Source organism: Dromaius novaehollandiae, chromosome W (genome assembly GCF_036370855.1).
Source record: "Dromaius novaehollandiae isolate bDroNov1 chromosome W, bDroNov1.hap1, whole genome shotgun sequence".
NCBI classification, from domain to species: Eukaryota; Metazoa; Chordata; class Aves; order Casuariiformes; family Dromaiidae; genus Dromaius; species Dromaius novaehollandiae.
This window is the reverse complement of record NC_088130.1, coordinates 51,197,055-51,219,921: the sequence shown is the minus strand read 5'-3', so window position 1 is coordinate 51,219,921 and position 22,867 is coordinate 51,197,055. Positions and strand designations below refer to the sequence as shown.

The window sequence follows — 22,867 nt, the reverse complement described above, 5'->3', positions numbered from 1 at the left end:
GATCAGCATTGTTTTAGCCCAGACTTGTTAATTAAAAAAAGGGAGAGGGGGAACATAAAAAAGCCCAGTATTAAGCACAGCAAATGTTGCTACCCTTTGATATCATAGCTGATTATTCAAACAGCAAATCATAGCTAGCTGGAGTTTGGCTATCAGAAATTACTCTTCCATTTCACACTGCTTTTGTGTAAGACATGCCAAAAGGAGGGACAAAATAACACTTGAACCTGACACTATATATAAAAAAAAAGTTAGGGAATTGGTGGCACTATTAAAAAAAAAGTGAAATGATGTCAAAGGTTCAATAAATCTAGTCTCAGGAAGAAGAGAGCAGATTCCTGGGCAAGTGTAAACATCTCATAGTAACTTTCACAGAAGTAGGATTTGAACTTTAGCCCATTGTGGTCTATCTGGCTGCCACTCTAAATAGCAGCTGTATTTCCATAACAGAGGAGGACTTTAGTCATGTAAATTTTCCCTCTCAAACCAATCGGCTGCACACAGGAGAGGTGAGATTCAGCCTTCAGTTTGTAAAGAATGTTGTGCTCCTGTATGAGAAAAGGTACTGTATGAAATTAAGCTCTCCCAAATCCAGAACTCACAATGCCAGCGCAGAGAAGCAGGGGGAATCATCTTCACTGCCTCCATGACCCTCCACCAGCCCAGACCCCTAGATCTCTCATGCTGGAAGGTGAAGGGATCTCTGCCTGAGGTTGTTCATGCTAACTTGGTATCCTGAATCTGGGCCTCTTATGACAAATCTGTATGCAAACAACTAGATAGTCACCAAAAAGATAAATCAAAAAACAGTTTCAAAGCAAAACATTCTCCCCTCTCCTCCCATAACTGGCCTGTTACTTGAATCCCTTGTGGTAATTCTGTAATACAAGCTCACTTTGCTCTAAAAGATGCAGCCAGCTGGGCAGTGGGGACAATGTTTCTGTTTTGTGTGGCATTTAGTATCTGGTCTGGAACTCAGCGTGTGGGCTTTTCTCCTCCCCTCATATTGCAGCTGAATGGCTCTGCTGTGTTGATTTGAAATGACCTGACTAATCTCAACTTCCTCTAACAGTTTAATGAAATGTCAGAAGTGAACAAGGTCCATGGAATTGAAAAAAAGACCATTCAAACAATGATGAAAAGAAACACACGGACAGCAGTTTTTAAATGGTCTTTGGGCAATTGGAAATAATTCAATTAGCTTTAGCCAAGTTGCAGTATAAACACAGTAAGAAGCAACTGAAAAATGTTTTACACAAAGCTACGTTTTTCATCTGGATTCTAATCTAATTTAGGATTACAAAATGAGACATATGGGAAAAGCTACAGTTAGGTAAGTAAAGAAAAAGATCCTCCCTTACGCCCTCAGATCAGTTGGCGTTTGGAAACACAAACCACAGAACAACTGCTACATAGCCCTGGTTCCACCATCTGAAATTACAGCAGTTCAGGGTAGAAAGGTTCTGGCAGAAGTGAGTCCTGTTCCTTTCCAAGAAAATTTTAATGGAGTTCTCAACTGCAGAAGAAATTAAATATGCTGATCATGACTCCAACCTCACAGAATACCAACTCAAAGGGAAAAGCTTATACTACACTCCCCAGTCAAGCATAGTACAATGAGCTACAATAAACTACATGTTGGTGTTTGGCAGTATCATTAATATTTTACTTCGTATTAGGAAGCTATTTACAGCTCTGCTACAATAGCATTTTCACTACTGAAGACAGCCCCCACTTTTCAAGAACTACTCCATGGAAGTAAATTTCTGCTTCTCACTGAAGGTAAGAGGGATACTGCTTTCCTGGTATGGCATAAAATCTCTTAGCTATTACCCAAGCATATATCTTCCCCATTACTATTTTTCCTCAGGTGCCTTCATATCCATTATAACTGCAATAGATGTTTAGTACAATTGTCCCGTAGAATGAAACATCCTGAAAGGCAAAAATATGCTTTCCAGAGTTTAACATGTCTCTCACCTCCCGTATTACCATTTGACTGCAGAACCAATGAAGCCATTGCAGCAAGAGTCTGACTGTACAACAAAAAGGAGTCTTTCAGACATCCCTGAATGCAGAACATATTTGAAAGATTTGGCTGTCTAAATTATTATGGGAAGCCTCCTTCCTGTAGCAGCTCCAGCATCCAATTACACTGTCACTGCCTCTCAACTTTCCACTATTATACCAGGTTGAATGGACATTCACCAACACAGGTCTCAAGGGAGTTCTAAGCAACCTTCGAGCTGACTGCACATTCCTGAATTTTAATTAACATTTGCCCAAAGTCGAACACTAAACATTAGGAAATACCAAATCTAAGCAATTGCAGAGCACTAACCATCCTTGCAACCTTTAAACTCTCAAGCTGACAATCTATGGAAAAAGAGTTACATGATAATCAAAAGCCAGCCATTGTGCAGAAACCTGGCAGAAGAGGGGGCAATCTGGAGGCTGGGCAGGCAAACTGTCAGTCAACAAAGCTTTCAGCATTGCAACCAACTGCCATTATCTTGATGTATTTTTTGTATGTGGAGTCTGAAAGGTTGAATTTCAAGAAAAAAGAAAAATGTTACGTAGAACATCCTCTCTTAACCCCCACCTCTCATCTAAAAGATGCAATGTTTAAACCCTGAATGCTCATTTCTTCTGCACAGATCATTTAAGTTACAGGATGAAATACATTAACTGGCACCCATGCACACATTAACCCAGATACAGCAGGAAAAATGAATTTGTAGGATCAGATGCATCTGTGGGTGACTGACAAAAGCAAGGGGAAACAATTAATAAACAAAGAGATTTTGAAGCCTGCTCAAAGCTGAAAGGACAAATCTGGACCACAACAATATTAAGAAACTGGAACAGATGATTTTAGGTCATCACAGTAAGCAGTGAGGCTACTACAAGCTAGAACGTGGAAAAGGTAATTTGTTCTCTCACCCTTGCTAAGAGCTGAGATACTGCAATGGCAGAAGGCTGACACAGAAGCCCAGTCATCTGTGTCCTTAGACAGAAAGACCATTTCTGATCAACATAAAGCTCTCACTGAAAAACTAATCTCTTAAATCAGGTGCTTAGGCCACAGGTAATCACCCACACTTTCCTGCACAGATATGTCAGTAACTGCTCTTGGAGCTTCCTGGGAGTTTCCCCAGCTACTGATGCTTCAGCAATGTATAAAGGTCATGCTGGGTTAATTCCTTATGTATCCTGAGATCTGGAAACTTCGGTTTGCATCACAGAGTTACCACACAATACGGAGGGCTGGATTTTCAGAGTGCAAAGAGGTGGGGCTGCTTCCAAACAAAGAGCCTGGTAACCTTATAAAGGAAAATACGGAATCTTACTCAAGGCATGGCACCTTACAGAGCTGACAGTTTTTCACCTCTTAGTTTACTCGAGCAAAACTCAAATGTAAAGACAGAATACAGTATTTCCAGAAGAATTTATTTTTCCTCTATAAAAAAAAAGATAATGACATTGCACAATATACCATTGGGTCAATGTATTATTTTTTTCTGCTATAAATTACATGATGATTTGCTGGAACAGAGAATATAAGGAACTGGAATTAGCAGACCATCACTGGAAGCTGCATAGGCAAATGGGATGAAGCATGTATGTTTGTGGAGAACTACATTTTGTGCTATCATGAAAGGAGACACTGCAATTTACTTCTGGTCTAACTTTTAAGCTGGCATTTAAGCTGCCATTAAATTTTAAAACATGACTTTTTAATTTGTTATGATTGCTGACAAAAGAGAAAGCAGAGAAAACTTTGCTCTACTTACACACTCATAACCCACTTTTGGCACTTGTGAATATCCCAACTGCATGTAGTAAAATGACAAAAAATACTTCGATATAAGTATATGTACTTCAGGTGATGACAATATGTAATGAAATATTTGCTATCACTTTAATACTTATCAGTTTATAATTCAAATCAAAACTGTTAGAAAGGACTGTATAAATAAACGGTGCAACAACAAAAAAAAGTATCTTTGTAACCCAGATCTAACATGGGCTTATAAAAATGTACACAGTACTTTGCTTCTAAATATTAACTGAATATCATTGTACATTGTACAGCTGGAAAAGAGAAAAACAGAAGATGCAATTAAGACACCTCACCATGAACTTTGTTCTTATTTGGGAATTTCTGTTGAACTACTAGATCCTACCAAAATTTAACTCCACTGAAATCAACAGGCATTTCACTATCAACTTCAATAGCACAGATGCTCATGGGATCAAATCCAGATGAAATATAGAATGGCATCGAACTGAAGTACCTGCATACATCAGAGTTTGTACCTAAATTAAGCACTGGACTTGTAATAAGCAAGCATAAAGAACTCCAGCTTAGCTTAATGTGAGTCAGACCAATGATGCTTGAAATCCTGCAACTTTTGCCCTTTTAGGTTGGTGTTCAATTACTCTTCTATATCAAACAGCTGCTGAGATTTAGCAACATTACAGCTGTGGACTGATCCAAATTTCTCAGAACAGGGAAGGTTTTTGGAAAAGAAAAACAAAATACAGAGGTGGTAATTTATGAAATACACTATTGAGAATGTTGAAGGAATGAAGCCATCATGTTGCGTGCAGTGATGACTACCCAGACATTCAAATAAGAAGCTTAACTCAAATTTTCTGGGAAAGGTCAGACCCAGTCCCTGAGCTGATGTGTAGGCCAGTGCTAGCGGTTCAGCATTGCACTCATTCTGAGGCAGTGAAAAGGGGGGATAGATACGCCTTAGAGAATAAGGAAACCAAGCAGCGGAAGATAAGAGTACACAGGGAAAATGACAAGGATGGGGGCAAATGTGTATCTCTAACACAGAACAGATGGTGGGGGTATTCTCCAGTTCTGATTTTAAAATCGCAAGACAAAAAAGAGAATCTGAAATAATTATTCTATTCTGCAGATATTATTCCAGATCTGTTTGCTCTTGTATTTCATACAAATCAAGCAACATTTAAGAAAGCCAGCATCTGCACAGTTTGAGGATCCTAACTCAAACACAAACAGGTCTACAAAATTACTACAAAAATTCATGTCATTTCCCAGAGAAACATAGTAAATTGTCTAGGTTATGCTTTTCGCTGTCTTTTAGATAAAAACAAAAATTCTTACCCTGCCATTTAATTTGCTTTCCCAAATCTACTTCCACTTCACAAACATTGGATCACTCCAACTTTTTTCCTCTTCTGCTCATTCTGGAGTTTAGTGTTGCTTAGAGTCCTCTTTCAATTATTTTACATTTGCTGACTATTTTTAATAGACTGAAAACCTGTACAGAAGAGTTTTTGCTCTCCCTCTCATCTTAAAAGATGAGATTCCACTACTACCTGGCAACCTAATTAATGATCATTCTGGGTTAAGACTCAGACTCCCAGGCGGCAGGTGAAGGAAAGTACGTGCGTGCGCGCACACACACACACACGTACACCCTCTTAGTTAGTAAACAAGAAGTTAAAAAAAACAAAGCCTTTTCCAGATTCCTCCAGCTTCTGTTAATCTTATTATCTAAAACTTAAATTATTTGATTTAGTCCACAATTTTTCAAGTGTTCTAGCTTTGTCTATGCTCTCTCTCTCTCTTCAGGCCCAAAATGTTTAGACTAATGTAGTTGAAGAGCACAGTGAGAGATCACTGATCACTAGATTAAGACTGTACAGGGGAGGAAGAAAGCCTATGATGGACATTGCATCCAATATACACACCCATAAAAGCACACTCAACTCCTGGCAAGACAACCTCACAGTGCAAAATAGCCCAGTTAACAGAGCTGAGGTGATGTTAAGCCCGGAATTCTAATTTTAATCGAGCTACTGTCTGGTTTTAAATTTTTTTTTACCCTCCTGATTTTTTTTCATTGTAAGCTCACAAATAACTTGTGTACATTTTGGTTCTGAACAAAACACTGAGACATCAATTTATTGTTTCTCTTACTTGGAATTTCCTAGAGGAAAAATGTTGCCAAAAATTAATATCATATTCAAAATTAAGAGTGCATTTTGATCCATATGACTATAAATTAACCTAAAAAATATATACAACCATTTTTTCATTTTCCAAACAAAACAGGAAAACAACTGCAACAAAAAGCATTTCAAATAGTCGCTGAATAATACTGATAGTGTGTTTGTTAATAAAGGGTAAGAACACTTCTTTTAGAAGAAAGAGGAGTTCTGCAGCCTAAGGCTGAAAGCTGAGTGTTTTGAGATGTGGGCTGTAGGAAATTAAAATATTTGGGCTTAATTAATCCTTGATGTATGTTCAACAAAAACAATGCAACTACCCCACTCAAATTTGAACTATTTCACTTCTCACAAAATCAAGTTTATAGAGGAGTAAGCAGGTTTCCTTTCAAATGCCTAAAAGATGTGATCTGAATTCGTTTCAAAGGCGCAGCTTTTCTCAGGAAGTTCATGTTGAGGACTGTTCAGTTCTCGTGTGTGATAGTGTTGCTCAAGGCTGTTGCCAAATGTCACAGTGCCACTTGTGACAGCCACAGAGAGAAGGGGGAGTTTTCACAATAGGAATTGTGCAACCAGATTAGCCAGTCCAAGGAGGATTATAAAGATGTGAATGATCAATGCTGGCCACGTCAGCTGCCCAGCACGATGCAGGGAGATCACGTAGATGAGGGATGGATACACAAATACAAAGGCCAGACCACATGTTGCTCCAGAGTATCTGGGGAAGGAGGGGAGAAAAGAAAAGAAAAAGAAAAAAGAACACTTCATATTAACTTTTATTTCTTGTTGCTTTTTTTCCCTCCTTCAAACCAACGAACAGTTTGACTGAACAATGACTATCTGCAGTCACTCAACACTGATTTCTGTTCTTTGCTGTCCTCCACCTCCTTCACTGACATTTAACTCTCTCCCCCACCTCCCGGAGTAGCTACACCCTGATATTCCTCTGATGTTTCAGTCACATTTCCAGATGTTTCTGGGGATGGACTGACTCCCTACCTTTACGTTTTTACTTTCTTTTGGGAAATCTGTCAACACACAACACAAAAAGACTGGACAGTGCATCCTTTGTTAAGCATCCTTTACTGTCAGGACTCCTAAGAAACCATTCTCCAGATTTGGGGGAAAAAAAAAAAAAAACCCCCCATCAACGTGCCCCTCCTGGTAATGTGATCAACCACAGCTACTGAAACATTCAACTGCTCTTATTACCACTCCCTTGCTTACCAAAACCTTCTCATTATTTTCCCTACTGTGAGTTTCCACCTACTAAGCTATACTGCAGCCACATGTGCATTATTAACTAGCACCACTTGTTATAGTAGCAAGTAGCCAACCACATAACAGAAAAGGCAAATATGTAAGTTAGGTTGTATATAGACAGTTTATCAGTTGAAAACTCACTGTTCAGAATGTTTGCTTATGATGCAGAATGAATAAATTAGCAGAGGTCAGGATCATTTTGCAAAAAGAATTTGCAAAAAGAATTTGCAAAAAGAATTTGCAAAAAGAATATTGCATATTATTTATTTGCAATTAATAACTGAACCCTCTCTATTAATGGAATATGAAAGTTTTCACTGAAATAAGAACAACAACAAAAAGAAGAAATGGAGAAAAAACTCAAAGATCAGTTATTGAGCAAAAGTAAATTAGTTTGCTACACTGGTCAGATCCATGCCTTTCACTGTGGTTTTATAATTGCAGATTTCTATATTTTTAAATACCTCCCTCTCCTGGTTATTGTAGGAAAGATACAAACTAGCAGTAAATTAAAATGATTACATACATAGTGGCGTCAAACGTAGAAAATGAAAATGATTAGATAATTTCCTCTAATAGTCTCAATTATAGAAAACCTAGGTGTTTATAAACATGGTAAATTTAAGACATCTTTTAGAAGGCAATTTTTATGTCAGCTTTCCCTTTGGAGTTCTTTGCTTGCTTGGATTTTTATCATGGACTTTCAAATCAACTTCAAATGGCCTTAAAAGAAAAACTGAAAGAAACTACATGGTAACTGGACAACTTTTATACTGACACAATATTATTTAGCCTGGATAATTATAAGGTCCTCAGATGAGGCTTCAGTGAAACTTGGGGAATCATCCCAAACACCTCAGATACAAAACCACAATTACAGATAGTTTTTTGTCAGAGCTTTAAAAGAGCTGATCATTTGTATTTTATATCATTATTTACAACTTAAATATAAAGATACAACTTAAATATAAAGATACAACTTAAATATAAAGATACAACTTAAATATAAAGATACAACTTAAATATAAAGATACAACTTAAATATAAAGATACAACTTAAATATAAAGATACAATTACTCAATCTCTTACAGTTTCTTTTCAACATAAAGAGGTAAATATGTAGTAGCACCACAGGTAAATTCAATGTGCAAGCAACACTTACCTTATGATACCTCCTATATTTGGATAAAACCTTGCCATTGCTACTCCAGCTCCTACAATTGCTATGTTCAGGACCAGCACATGGAAAACACTAAGGGAGGTTAGGAAACAGTGTTAAAATCTATGCTCTATTATTACAAAATAAGACCATCATCCTTCATATACATTAACATTTAACTGGTACATGGATGACATTGCCATTTGCATGACTTGTTCTATTAAAGCTAATTAATTTCACAGCAAACATAACATCTACTGAATATTCTGAGTGCCAAACTCTAAATATCTACTGTTTGGACTCAAAGTATTCTTAAGGAGCAAGTATGTGTAATTTGGCAATTCTTCTGAAAACACCATATGTGGTACTCAGCACTCAAGTATTTCATATGGATATTCAAATACCAAAGAAACAATACTGTATAAGAAAAGAAAGAAATAGCTTGTTCCAGAAAATGATCCAAGTTGGCCAAAGTGAACTAATGGAAACCAGAAGAAAAGAAAGGATACATCACTGAGTGGAAAACATGACAGAATAATAATAAAAAAGTTAATATTTGGCCCCTAAAGTATTTTGATAAGAGGACAAACATTTAGGATGTTGGACCTAATTTAATGCATGACCTACATACTATTTATACTAGATCTTCTGTTGATTATGTTTTTATAAATAATTTCCTGCTGCTTTCCTTTTTGCATTAAGGATGAAAAAACTGGAGGGATTTTGTTCTCCACAAGCAGCTTTAAATGCATAAGACTAACTCAGTGTAGTGATTATGCACAGAGCTCAGACTCAGGAGAATATCACTTTTCTTTAGAGAATATAAAATGATTTATCTTAACATAAAGTAAAGTCAGGAAATATAACAGAAAACTGAGATATTTTGGCCATTCAGCTGTTTCTGTGAAAGGAGAAAATAATTCACACTCAGAAAACGTACATACACTTACAGTTTTTGTTTATTCTTCTGGATAACTTGATTTCTTAAAATAAACACAAACTGTAAGCTGACACTATTTTTTTTCTTAACTACAGAAAGTATCTGTGTTATGGAGGATGTCACCAACTAACAAGCTTTCAAGTGGATTACATTTGAAGTGCCAAGAGTGACAACTTCCTTAGCTGAAAGCCGGGGTGTCAATTTGCAAGGTAGGAAGAAAGATGAGAGATACAAAGTTGTCTCAATAAAGTTAAGGGAATGGAGTTACTTCAAACACAAAGGAAAATTTTAAGATATAGACTACTTTTAATGCCTGTTCTTAAAAGTACATTTCCAAAAGACAGATATAACAGCATCCTTAATTTTGCACAGAGCATTTTAATTGTGATTCAAGAAGAGGTAGACCTCAGGGACTGAAGAAAGCATTGCGAATACAGCAACTGAAATTTCAACAAAAACATGATCAGATATCATAAACCTAGTAAAATTCCAAGATTCAGACTGTAAGTGTTAGGGAAAGATGGACCAAGTATTTACTGCTTCTGTCATACTGCAGAGGAAAATCAATTACCTAAACTGTTCACAAAAATGTAAGAGTTTTCAATTAAAATTTACTACTTCTCTCCCCACACATAGAGCTGATTGCAAATCTTACTATCATACAACATGACTGAGGCCAAAAGTTTACAAACACAGAAGATAATGGCGCTACTTTCGTTCTTTTTTGGCTAAGATTGCTTTCTAGCAAGAATTATGAAAAAGGGTACAGGCTTAACAATTCAGAAATGTTTTGCAAATTTGGATCAGTTCAGAATATTTTAGAACAAAAACTGAAAAGTTTGAAGCATTTTGCTCTGACATGTTTTAAAACAGAGAATGTGATTTTTGAATTCAAAGTTGTTGCTCTTTAAAAAATCCATTCTAGCTTCTTAAAAACAGCTGTTCAAGAGCAAACGTACGTGTGTGTGTGCGTGTGCGTGAAACGATGCATTTTTAAACTTCTTGATTTGGGATATAATTAGGGCAGGGGGATCTGTTTTGGCTCAACTGAAAACACACATCTCAAAATGCTGGAGTCTCTGAAACAATCCATTACTTGTACAGTACTGCTCTGCAGTTTTAATTGTTACAGCTAAGGAGCATCCTCAAGAACAATACCAAAATCAAAAAGCCTGAAAAGGAATAAATCCATTTGTTTCAGGGCAAAAGGTTATGCTATATTTCTCCCCAGAATAACCCTGCATCTTTTTCTTATCACTTTGATAGTGGCCCAAGCTGGAACCATGTTATTGACAAGATAAACAATGGTCTAAGAGGATGCCTATGCAATCGATCTGCAGACCTCTTCTTTTACCTATATAGATATTCTTAGTTCATCTCCCCATCAGGAAACAGGGACAAGCCTCATTCTCAATGGAGAGAAAGGCATTAGCATTTAGAAAAAAAAAACTATACAGAATAAATAAAAGTCCCATATCTAGGACTATTAGTAGCTGTATTATTTCTGATAATAAGTAGGCTTCATAAGATTGAGTTTTATGCAGGTGTGCTCCAGAAGGGACAAGCATTACTTACAGCTACTGACATTTTAACAGGTTCTAAATGGCTCAGTTTAAGTCTGAACGCTAGCTTACAGTACACTTAACAGTCACCACACGCTCTTGAAGGGCAGTCGGGAAAGCAGTATTTTTTCTGGGCATAACCCTACTACCTCCGTCTATTATAACTACAGAGGGAAAAGTATTTAGAAGATGTAAGAGATTAAGAGAGATTCACTTCCTTTTTACCTATCCAACCTGCTGGCACATAGCTCTTTTCTACGCAACACTATAACCTTCCTCCTTACAGGCAATGGTGGCAAAGAGAGTTGAGTGGCCCAGGCAAGGCCTGGATCGCCCACCTGAGCAGCCTGCTTACGGTTGCTGCACTGAGGCACAGGTTGCATTGCCTCACAGAGGCTGTAAGTCACAAAAAAGGCCTATCTACAACAACCTGAATGTGGCACACATGGCTCAAAATCTTCTCTACTCTGTCCCCAATCTCAATATTCTAAGTAGGAAAGATGAAGATTCTATCATTATATATTTAAGGGAGTCCTTGCTCTGCTGCAAAAGGCCACAAAAACAATAGTAGAGGGGAGAACTCCCCCCCCCCCAACAGAACTTAACTTTTCTCAAATTTTGCTGATTTTCCTCTTTGCAAGGTTAACCTTTCAGATTGATGGAGTCCAAAGACGACCTGGCATGCCAAAAGACCATTGGAGGGTTTGCTATATCAAGTACTCTCCTCGGGCAGTAGTAACTACAGTTAAGCCACTAAGTGACAGCGACCATATACATTTAACTAACTTCAGTATCCTCAAAAGACAATCATACCGAAAACCATGAAACCAAACTCTAGGGAGGGGGGATTTAAAGAAAGAAATAAGAAACTGATTTAAAACCCTCTCCAGTCAGAAGCAAGGAAATTAAAAATGCTAGACTCAGCATGGAGTCACAGGCTGAACACACAGAATTTAACAATAAGGGAAACAGGAAAGCGAGGAAAAAACAAATCAGGATGATTTAAGTGACAATTTTGGAAAGGTTACTGAATGAAAAAATATATTTTCTTCCTGGAAATCTCACTCCAGTGACATGAGTCAAAGGCTATAAACCACACCAGGTAAGATGCAAGATGAAGCTAGGTGAAGAACAAATAACCAAACATGCATACAAACAGCAGAAACTTATTTCACTGCATCAGAAGAAATACATCTGCAGGAGAACTGGCAGGTCTGCTGGGCTACCATGGAGTGAAGGGAGGACAATCTTTTAAGAAAGCCAAGTGATTTCCTCCCATCAATTTATTTAACCTTTCAGAACAAGATGTTAAAAAACATTTTAAAAAAATGATCGGTACAAACTATTTTATACACAGCATATCAAGAGAATTCTCTGACACAAATATCACAGTAGCCAAGAGCCAACAAAAATAAATTAGCTTTCTATACATCCAAGAAGACCCACAATCACATAAGAGAGCAGATAAACCACATGCCTCTGGCCCCAAGTCACCCATTAAATGCCATTGCAAACATACTTTAGAAAGAAAGCTATTTCTCAAAATAGGACATTTTGGCCATCTTTTGCAGCACCAGAGAGAGAATAAGAAAATAAACAATCCTTGGATTCTGTCCCAGGATGTCCCTTTCTATGCTGTGATCATCACTGGCATCCATCTTGCAAAATGAGAGAAGCAATTAAGGTACTTACCTTTTATCTCAAGTCTTTTGCAGGAAGCACAGAAAAGCACCAGATTGTGTGGTGATACCTGTCAGAAGACTACTGTGTCCAGCATGTCTATACATGTCTATGCTTTTAAGGCAGGCAGAGAGTTTGACACTGGTACACAACAGGAAAGAGAATCCCCCTTTCTGGGGGAGAGGGGTGGGGTATGTGTGTGTGTGGATTTTGTTCTCATAAGAGAAAGTAGATTCTCTGTCAAGAGGTGGAATTTAGACCAGTTGGGCTTTTTGAAATTGGCATCACAGACTTGCCTCTGGAGGACATACAACGCTACTTATTTCCCCTCTGCTTTAGAAAAACTGTAGCTGTTCAGCTGACCCCCAAGGTGAAATGCTGGAGTTTCAGTTCTATTTGAAGAAAAAATATGCATCTTCTGCCTAAGCTCTGATGCTTGGAAAGAATGAGCTTCCTGGTCACACAGGACTACAGAGAAGTAAGTTACAACACAGCTAAGCACAACAAAGCTTTGTTGCAGCACTGCTGCACTGTTAGTGCATTGTTAGCAGCGCTGTAAAATATCTAAAGTGTGTGGGACAGAAGACTTAGGGACCAGTCTTCAGGCAAGAAAGGCTCTTATAGTGTTGAAGAGATGGTTCCTCATTACCATCCAGTTGTAATCCATGGCCTACCAGCAAAAGCCAGGATATGAAAAAGGATGCTGCTTTTGTCAGAAATACCCTTGGAAAGACCAATCGTCAAGGCTAACTACAAAGCAGCAAACTAATAGCTCTTCATCATATCCAGTGACAAGCAAATAGTAAAGCAAATGCACTTAAAGCAAAGAACCAAATTGATCTGAGCAATAAAGTAGGAAATACACTGCTGGAAATAAAAATTATCTGGCAGGCCTGCAACACGTGTGTGATCAAGCTGTTCAGTCAACAGCCTGCTTTAATATGCATCAATCCAGAGTCCAACTGCTTGGGCTGATACCTAAAACGCCATCCCTTAACTCCATTCATAGCAGCAGCAAGTACCCACATCTGCAAACAATTGTTCATAGAAAGAAGTTTGGCTTTCAATATGAGGGAGCTTCCAGTTCATGTGAAACCTGCAGCCGTGTCCATATGGAGCAACCCAGAGCTTAAAAATGAAGATATGAAAATTTACCATTGGGATTGGGTCCAAAAGAATTTTTTTTAAGAGGAAAAAATAGACAGTTATAGAAAGAAGGTAAATTTATAGCGTTCTTTCAGCTGCAAAGGAAATTTAATATAAGAAGGATGCAACTGTTGAAATACATGTGATTTAGCAAGTTGAGTCATGGTGGGGTTAAACAAGTTGCCAAGTAAAAGAGATCCTCAAATGCACAATCAGTACAAAATCAACACATTGTCAAATGTGCTATATACACAGATGGGTGGATGCACCAGCAGTGACAACCCTGTACCCTACTTCCACAGGGAGAGAGTAAAAACAAAAGGCAGAAAATCATGTAAACATCCAGAACCAGCCATAAGAAAGGACAAGATTTTAACGTGTTTTCATTTTTTTAAAATCCTTATAGAACCTCACGTTCTGCTCTGCTCTTTCTTCTCCTGCCTCCTCCTCTTTGTTCCTTAATTATAGACAAATTTTCACCTCCCTCCATACACACACCCAAAGCACACACCTAAGAGCCAAAGCTTAAGTCTTGCAGGTCAGTCTTCTTATTGCTTGAGAACCCTTAGCCCTTGACATTGATGATTTTCATAAAAGAAGCCAAATATCTACAATTACTGGTGGAGAACTCTTTCTTATATGTAAAAGCCATGGAACTTCTTATTGTCAAGTAGGTTCTTCAGGAGGGATCAACAAGCTCCTCAGTCAGACATCAGTTTGAGTCAGTAAGAGCTACTCCTTTATATCTGCAAAAAGTTTCCCCACAAACACCAAGAACTATGGGAGATCTGCTTAGCTGCTGGCTGTCAGTCTGATAGAATAGCAGAGAAATCACATGAGTATGAAAACATCTAACAAGTTCTTCTGTAAGCATGAGCATGGGAATCCTGCACTGGGACCACCAGCACTGTAGAATGGCCTGTAGTAGAATTTAGCTGGTGACAGGTGACGAACAGAACAGTACATTCACAGCCTCTCTCTGACAGACCCTGGGGCCACAGTCCTGCTTTTCTCAAAGGGGATTTTCTAGACTAGCTAGCAGTAGGAAAATGTAGGAAAATACAGAATATTGAAATTCTTACTACAAAGGCGATATAAATACAGTGCTGCTAAAGGACCTTCATCAGCTTCGGCTGCTGGTGAAAAATAGGAAATCATCAAAAGAGATATTTCACAATCAGGTAGCACGTCTTTACTAGCAAAGTTCTTAAATCAGCCAGGCACTTCCTCCCAGAAACAAGTCCTGTGCTTGCTACCAGTGTTCAGTTAGTCCCTATTGCATTGAAAAACTAAGGGCTGACATTTTCTGGCCGTAAATATACACAAGTTGGAGCTCGGGGATCAGTTGAGTGGGTTTTGTGCTACATGTTTGAAAGGTCTGAGATAAAAGATAGAGACACACACACACAGATAGCCATAGGCTGGGAGCAATTTAACCTCCCTTTAAGACAACAAAAAAGTGAGTGAAGTAACCCCACAAGGACATCCTGGAGACAAGAACCAAGTATTTGTATCATCACAATGGTGAAAGCATGAAAGCTTAGAACAATAAACTTGAGATAACCTGAGCAGAGACTGGTGGGAAGCATAGACTCTAGGAGAGGGCATGAGGGAAATGAAAACCATTCTGGTCAGCGAGTAACTGGAGGGAGGAGATTGGGAAGAGGCACATCTACAGAATATAAAAAACATGACTATTTTTCAGTGGCTGTGAAATCCATGTTTAGCATTTAAATCAATGGCCTTGTTTCCAAAGGTAACTTGCAGCAGTTCCTAACTACCTCCTCAACGTTGAATTGCTTACAATTTAGCATCAAAAAAAAGCAGGCACTTATTTTGCTGCCTAATTTTAGGCATCCAATTTCTAGACCTTTGCATACATATTTCAGGATCCAGAAGAAACCTGAGATTTTTAACAACCTCCTCCCAGACCTGTATGCTTCTGCTGATGCCACAGAGGAAATACACATTTCTTCTTAGGGTATTGTTTTCCTTCCCTCCATCAACAGTAATTCACAATATAAAATAAGAAACTCACTTAGAGATAAATGCCAACTTCTCAGCTGTGACGAAGTCAGACAATACTCCAAATATATAACATCCTAGGTTTTATTTAAAAAAAAAAAAACAAACTAAAATTGTGATTCGGATCAGCTCTTCCCTGGAGTTCACACAGCGTTCAAACGCAAGGGTGGAGCCCACCTCTAAAATTAGCATGTGAAAAATTATTTTTATACACAGAGCACCAATCTAGATAACACAGCTAACAACTCACGTAGCTATTAGCTCTGTTTAAAAACAGAAGGATGATTACAAGTAATGCACAACCAAAAAGCATACTGAACCCCAAAACCTTAATCTGCAGAGTGCACATGTGCATGCCCTTCACAATTTAAAGACTACTTGATCAAATGTTTCTGAACTGAACAAAGAGACTTTTTTCTGTACAGCTTTTCTTCTGCCATATAAATGCATGACACAAAGGAACCATGTTGACAAAATTCATATGGTTATTGAAAAAACATTCAGTTAAAACAAAAGAACCCCCCATTCTGCTCTGCGAAGCTGCAGCAATCCTGATCTGCAGGCAAGAGTTCATTTTACACACCTATTCATTCCTTGACTCTACAAACATTGTGAAATTAGCTTTTGAAATGTACCTAATGCTGCAAAGGAAACCCCTGAGCGCTCAGCCAAATTTCTGTAAACAAACAGGAGGCCAATTAAGTAAGCGTGCCAAAGTCTTGTCCAAGGGTAGACTTCTTACCTTGGGTAAACATTTCCAAAAACTTGTCCTAATAGCTGAACTCGTGCCAGATAGCCCAACAGTGGGTATACAGTCATCATCTGGAACAGCAGGAATATTCTTGCAACAAATGACATGATGTCGTAACTGGGAAAATTATCTAGAAAATTCTAAACACAGGAATAACGTTACATTTATCAATGGTGACTTGATAGCATGTATTGGCTGATTTTTAATAGCTCGGTGCAAGACAGAAGAATAAAACCAAACGATTAAAATTCCCAAATCAACTCCATAAAATATAATGTTCTCTCTCTCTCCTTTGCAATTGCTATACCACCAAAAAGCACCTAATTCTTGAATATTAAAGGATAGCTATCATTTTTATGCTGGCATTAAAGATGGAATTACTGTCTTCTTTGGAACATACTTCAATAATCAAGGCTGTGCAATGGCCACCTGATTTCTCAGGCAAATAAACTCATATGCTCCTATTATCCAACATATCATCTCTAGATATTAAAAAAGTTATTTAATTAGTAAAATTGGGTCATATATAAATGAGGAATGGACCATACTCGATAAGCGGAAATCCCTGAAAAACAGTATACATAAAACTTAGATATCATGGAAATATATACACAGCTCCATAACTATTTAGCATAATTACAGACAATAAAGTTAAAGGTTTGTCATCTATTATTTAACTGTGGATTTCACCCAATGAGATTATTTCAAGCTGCTCGTAAAATCATTTCATGGTTAAACAACAGTATTGGTTCTTACTGACCTACAGTCAGAGGAAGCCTTTAAATGCTGCTTTTTAAGTAAATATTATGCAAGAGGTGTGGGACACCTTGCATAAAATGAGTCACATTTTGATAACTTTTGTCCTTGAAGTTTAGGACATGGGAATCAGCATTGCCTGTAGGCTGATAAGAGTTTAATAGCCTTAACAGTAGCGTTACCTGTGTGGTGCTAGTATTTAAAGACCCTCTTTGGCAAGGCCCACTGTAACGTTAGACTCCACATCTATTCACAGTGAGGACTCCTGTCTAAAAGAGCTATCATTCACTCTGTGTTTCTATTTTTGAGCACCTGCAACTAGTCCCAGTGATGACTGGGACTGGTCACTGCACACAGCATTCAATATACCCATAATACTTAATACTCTTCAGGATTAAAGTAACTAAAGAAATTAAAGCTTGAATTGTTCATTTCAGTCCTTTCTTGATTCACTTTCACATTTGTTTTTAGAGAGCTCCTGGCAAGCAGACGTTAATGCTAAGGAGATAACACCAGCATTACTTACATACTTGTGGTAGTGCCCATAAGGCACTAGGCAACCGAGCAGAATCAAAAACAGACATGTCTGCCAGAGGGAGTCATGAAGCAAGCAGGAGCAATTTTTTTTTTCATGCATATTTATTAAAAGGTCAAGGATGAAAATATATGGCATTAAAACAGCTTACCTGTTCTATACATTCTTTGGATAATGGTGGGGAAGGAAAAGATGCAAAAATTATCACGCCAACATACAGATATGTTAATCCCACCAGGAAATAAGCAACAGAGAGGTCTCTCACCTGAGGAGAAATAAAATCTTACTTTGGCCAGCACTGACATACCAAAAGAGACAAAATAAAAATGTCATGAGAAGACTTCTATTGCGTTAAACAGAAGATTTACTTGAGTAGGAATTTCAAATTTGGTCGTGGATCAGGTCAGAAAGCTGCAAGAAGATACTCCAAAGTGGAGCCAAACAAATATTATGTATCTATCTACATACAGAAAAGACAGCAAGAAAGAGTTGTGTCAATAGATGTAGCATGTTATTGCCGGACTCACAGACATACACAAGCTATTAAAACAAAAAATACTCTCTACTTTCTTACATTCACTTATTATTACTCAGAGGATTGGGACACAGAGACAACTGTCGAAGACAGAAAGCCCATCGACGCCATATGATAAATCTCTCGTCAGGACTAAAATTTTGCAATTGAAGACATCAACATACCCAAATACAGATACAACAAAGGACATTTTTAACCAGATGCTTTGAAACCCAAGGGGATGATCTACACATACACATGGTCTCCAAAACAGAAACTAATATGATAGGCACCTGTAGGAATGCTGGGATAATGGAAAACATAGCTAATACAAAATTACATAAAAATACAAATAAAAAAACAAAATAAAACAGAGAGGGATGGGTACACAAATATGTCCTTTAGCTTCCTTACTGTATCTTATAATGACTCTTCTATCTGAATTTGCCTATCTGTTCTATTACCGAATTTATATAAACATCCCAGATAAGTGCACTAAATGACAGTCAAAGATTTTCAGGCATGAATGCTGAAGCTAGGGTCCTAAATCCATATTTAACTGTATTATAGATACCTAAGTATGGGTTTAAAAGCTTAACTTCCATGTTCACTTCTGAAAATTTTTAGTATATTTATATTGTATCTATCATGCTAACTTCACAAAATTATTAGTTTGTGAGCAACATTTAGTATTATGAAATAAGCACCAAATCTAGTCAAGCACTTTTTGCAATTGCAGAATGTACATACACATTAATAACCTAACAGAAAGAAAAAAAAAAAAAAAAAAGAAACTGATGCAGTAAAATAACCCATTAAGTACATTGCTTTTTTATTTATTTTTTTTTTTTCCAAATAGTTAATAACTAGAAACAAATGGTCTCTCTAACTAGATTCTGTTTAAGCTTATACTACACTACAGGACATTTATTACCTTTTACCAAACCATTTGCTCAGCTGCTGCTAATAATCAGCTTCTTAAAGGATTACTGCTAATACCTTTGATACATGGCCCTGTTTTCCTATGACTGAGGAGCAAGCCTTACTAGCTCAGGCACAAGCACCAAAGTAATGGGACTATATGGCTTCCAGGCCAGGATTTTATGGAATCCCGCCAGCTCAAGAGGGTGGGCAAAGCTTGCTTACTTCTGTGCAAGAAAGCCATTCCCCAAGTGTTTATTCACACTATCTCCTTGATAAAAGCAGCGCATCTTGTACCTCTCTGGGGTCTTCTGAGGGCAGGTGGTCCCCAAGGAAAGTATAAACATGCTAGATTACATGTTAGAAGGAAAGTTCAGGAGGAGGAGGAAGCCAGTTTTTAAGTAAGTTTTTAGTTAAGTAAGTTTTTAAGCAAGGGAACTAGGATCTCCTGTTCATTTTGCCAGCGTATTTGTGGTAGATTGATGCCCTTTTCCCATCAGTCCTCAACAAACCAATGATTTTGCTAATCAGACAACTGTCTGCTGTTAATGCACTGTCCCACGGCAGTCCTCATACCCTCTGGCAGCTGTCTCCTTCCAGCTACAACCTCTTCCTGTTGCTGCCTGGTTATATACAACTGGCAGGTGCTTCTCCAGTCTTTGCTGTCCTAGTGCTGGTCACTGAATAAGGCCTATTAACCTCCATCAGAAGTTAAGCATTAAAATTTTCTTCAAGTTATTCTCAGAATGTCTCCTCAGTGACCTGAGAATCTGTACAGCTTTTTGTATTACAGCTACATCTTCAGACACCCATGGCCCAGCATAAAAAGTTATTTTAGGAATAATGAATCTAAACATCTAGATTTTTATAGGTATTTATGAGTAATTCTCATTAACGGCAAGTATTAGAGACTAATCAGGGTAAGGTCATTTTGCAGTGACATGGACTCTCATCTCTTGAAGACAGGACTTGGACAACTTTTCAAAATGCACCTAAGACCCTCTAGAAGAACATCACCTGACAGAACCTGTTTTCACTTGCTTTAAATTAGATAGTTTAGGTATATTCCTTGTGTATGAAGACTGCAGTTTCTTATGCAAAATGCACAGTAACTCACAGTTGTCATTGTACATGCTCTGCATATAAGCATGAGAACCAAGTATTAAATTATTTTTCCTGTGGCAAGTACTTGCAGTTATGAGGGAAAGTGATCTGAAAGAGAGGGAAATTCATGCCACTTCCTTTAGACTAGACTTGATTAAGGGTAGACAGTTGGTATGCTATTACCTCTGATTACACTAACCAGTTCACACTCGCACAGTCTTTTTAAGAGTACCTGTTTTACTCTGTAACAAAAGTAAATGCAGGGATAATTTTGATTATGTATTTTCACAGCACATAAAACAACATGGATTTGACCTCAGGAGCTGCCATAATACAAAGAACACCCTGATCTTGATTTCCATAAGTAACAAGAAAAGTAGTAACAGTAACTCAACCTGAATTTATCTTTGCTCAAGCATCCATCAGCTCTCTTGCAAATGTCCTTTTCCGTATAAGAAAGAAGCTGCTAAGACAGTTACCTTCGTACAAATGTGTGTGTGCACGCGCGCACATGTGTGCGTGTTTAACAAGAACACCTTCTGATTACTGTTAGGAGACCTGAGTTCACTCTCTAAAGACCTTGACTACAAATACTATTTAGACAGTATAATTCCAGATAAAACCCTAGGGTACATGGAGAGAGATAAAAGGATTAATTTTTAAAATAACACAGCGATAAATCCATTTGTCTATTTTAAAGAAGTTTATAGCCAGATTGGGCATCACTGTGGCAAGAACTGTCTAAATAGATAGAATATTACTGTCCCTGCACCTAAGAGTTTACAATGTAAGAATCAAATATAAAACAGAAGGTTGAAAGAAGCAAGGATAAGGGGGGGATCAGAGTGGAAGTGAAGTAAAGATAACATGCAGTGCATATGAAGGTCACCATTCATAAGGGTCACAGCTTGCCACCTGCCAAGCCTTTGTCAAGTATGCCTGAAGTAATGGGCAGATTTTGAGATGGAACTTGGAGGACATATAACGGCTACAGTTACTGCTGACCAGAGGCTGTTCTGGTGAGATGCACAGGACAGTGTTTAAGCACCTCTAGAGGAACAGAAAACTGGGTGACTGAGGCTGGCAGCGGCAGCAAAACAATGGCAGAAATTGGCTCTAACAAAAGGATGAGTCTAATACATCATGTAGAGCTAACCTGAAGAGAGCTTCAAAAGTACCCAACTTCATATCATGACTCAAGGATGAGTATCCTGGCAGAGGTTAGGCCTGTTGCACAGGACTGGAAGCAGCAAAGTGTAAGTTCTGCAGCTTCTCTACAGGTATTTCCTGTGTGATGCTGAAAAGAACAGGCAACTTTCAGGCCTTGTCTTCCCTGTTGCATGTCATGGGCATAATAGTTTGTTTTTTTTCCCCCCAGTGGCACAGTTGAAGTTAGTCTGTAGAGTCCCTTCTGGGTGGAGGAGCCTGTATCAGTCCAGAGTAATTATTACCATATTAGAAGAAGTAGCTTTTGATTATCTCATTTCAGATTGGTCACTTTTGAAAAGACAGGTGCCAACCCTGTAATATCTCAACTGGACTCTGTTCATATTGCACAAAGGGCCTTCGCTTGTTCCAGTTTTAATAGCAAGTGATAATGTCTAACAGGATGATAAAAAAAAAGTAGTTCACCAAGATGTACAATGCTGTGCGCTATTTTGGCTGGAAGGAGAAACTCATGGTAGGGTAGCATCAAGGGAAGCTCACTCTATTTAGACCCAGTAAATGGTATTTCTATTTTGCAAAAAGTAGAAAAGAATGTAGAGTCCCATGCCTTCTATAGTTACCACCTGGACAACCCACCCCCGTTTCCCCCGGCTTTCCCTTGAGTAGGTTCACAAACAACTGCTAGCCACAGCACTGAGTGCCCTCGTAGTCCTTCCTCTCATTCCTGCACTGGGCTTACACAAGCATTTGGACAGCAGCTCAGGGAACCAGATAACAGAAATGAATCATGTGAAAACACATACCACTTTTTCTATCTGGGTTAATTTGCCACCCAGCCAGTTTCTAAACTAGTGCACTGTGCAGTTGCACAAACACTTATATTGACAAATACAATGGGACAGCAGTGGGAGAGAGGAACAGGGAGAACATTACTGAACCAGCAGTGCTACTAAACACTGAACTGCAGACTAAGAACTACACTCGCAGGGCTTCTCCAGGCTGTGCTGCTGATATTTGGCTTATTCTAGAGTATTTGCTCATCGCTCCTTTCACACCCACACCACTGTACTGGAATAGCAGCCAGAAGACTCCTCCTCCAATGCATGTTTTAACCTTGAGCAGTGATACCTCTCTGTGGACAGAATGGAAGCTGCTATTGTTCTGGATTTCTGATTCCATAAAAGAAATGTAACTGTTTTTCTTACTTTTTTACCCCTCCCCCCAAAGTGGTTCTTACAACCACTAGTTTCAGCAAGTTTCATTCAAACTAAAACAGCATTTTTCCAGCTTGTCAAGTTCTATGTCTTTTAACAGAATTCTGATTGAAGTGACTTTTTAACATATTTATCCAT

General features: G+C 38.2%; 1 protein-coding gene across 2 annotated transcripts in view; it reads right to left on the bottom strand.

The window, feature by feature from the left end:
* Nucleotides 1-3,429: 3,429 nt before the first annotated feature.
* LOC112995751 (neutral amino acid transporter 9) overlaps nucleotides 3,430-22,867 on the bottom strand; it is a 53,748-nt gene continuing 34,310 nt past the window's right edge. For both annotated transcript variants that reach the window (XM_064500835.1, XM_026120930.2), the window contains 4 exons: nucleotides 17,961-18,074; nucleotides 16,510-16,658; nucleotides 8,418-8,507; nucleotides 3,430-6,709 (listed from right to left, as the gene is read on the bottom strand). In XM_064500835.1, the coding sequence (XP_064356905.1) occupies nucleotides 6,544-6,709; nucleotides 8,418-8,507; nucleotides 16,510-16,658; nucleotides 17,961-18,074 (519 nt within the window). In that variant the 3' untranslated portion in view covers nucleotides 3,430-6,543. The remainder of the gene's footprint in view (nucleotides 6,710-8,417; nucleotides 8,508-16,509; nucleotides 16,659-17,960; nucleotides 18,075-22,867) is intronic.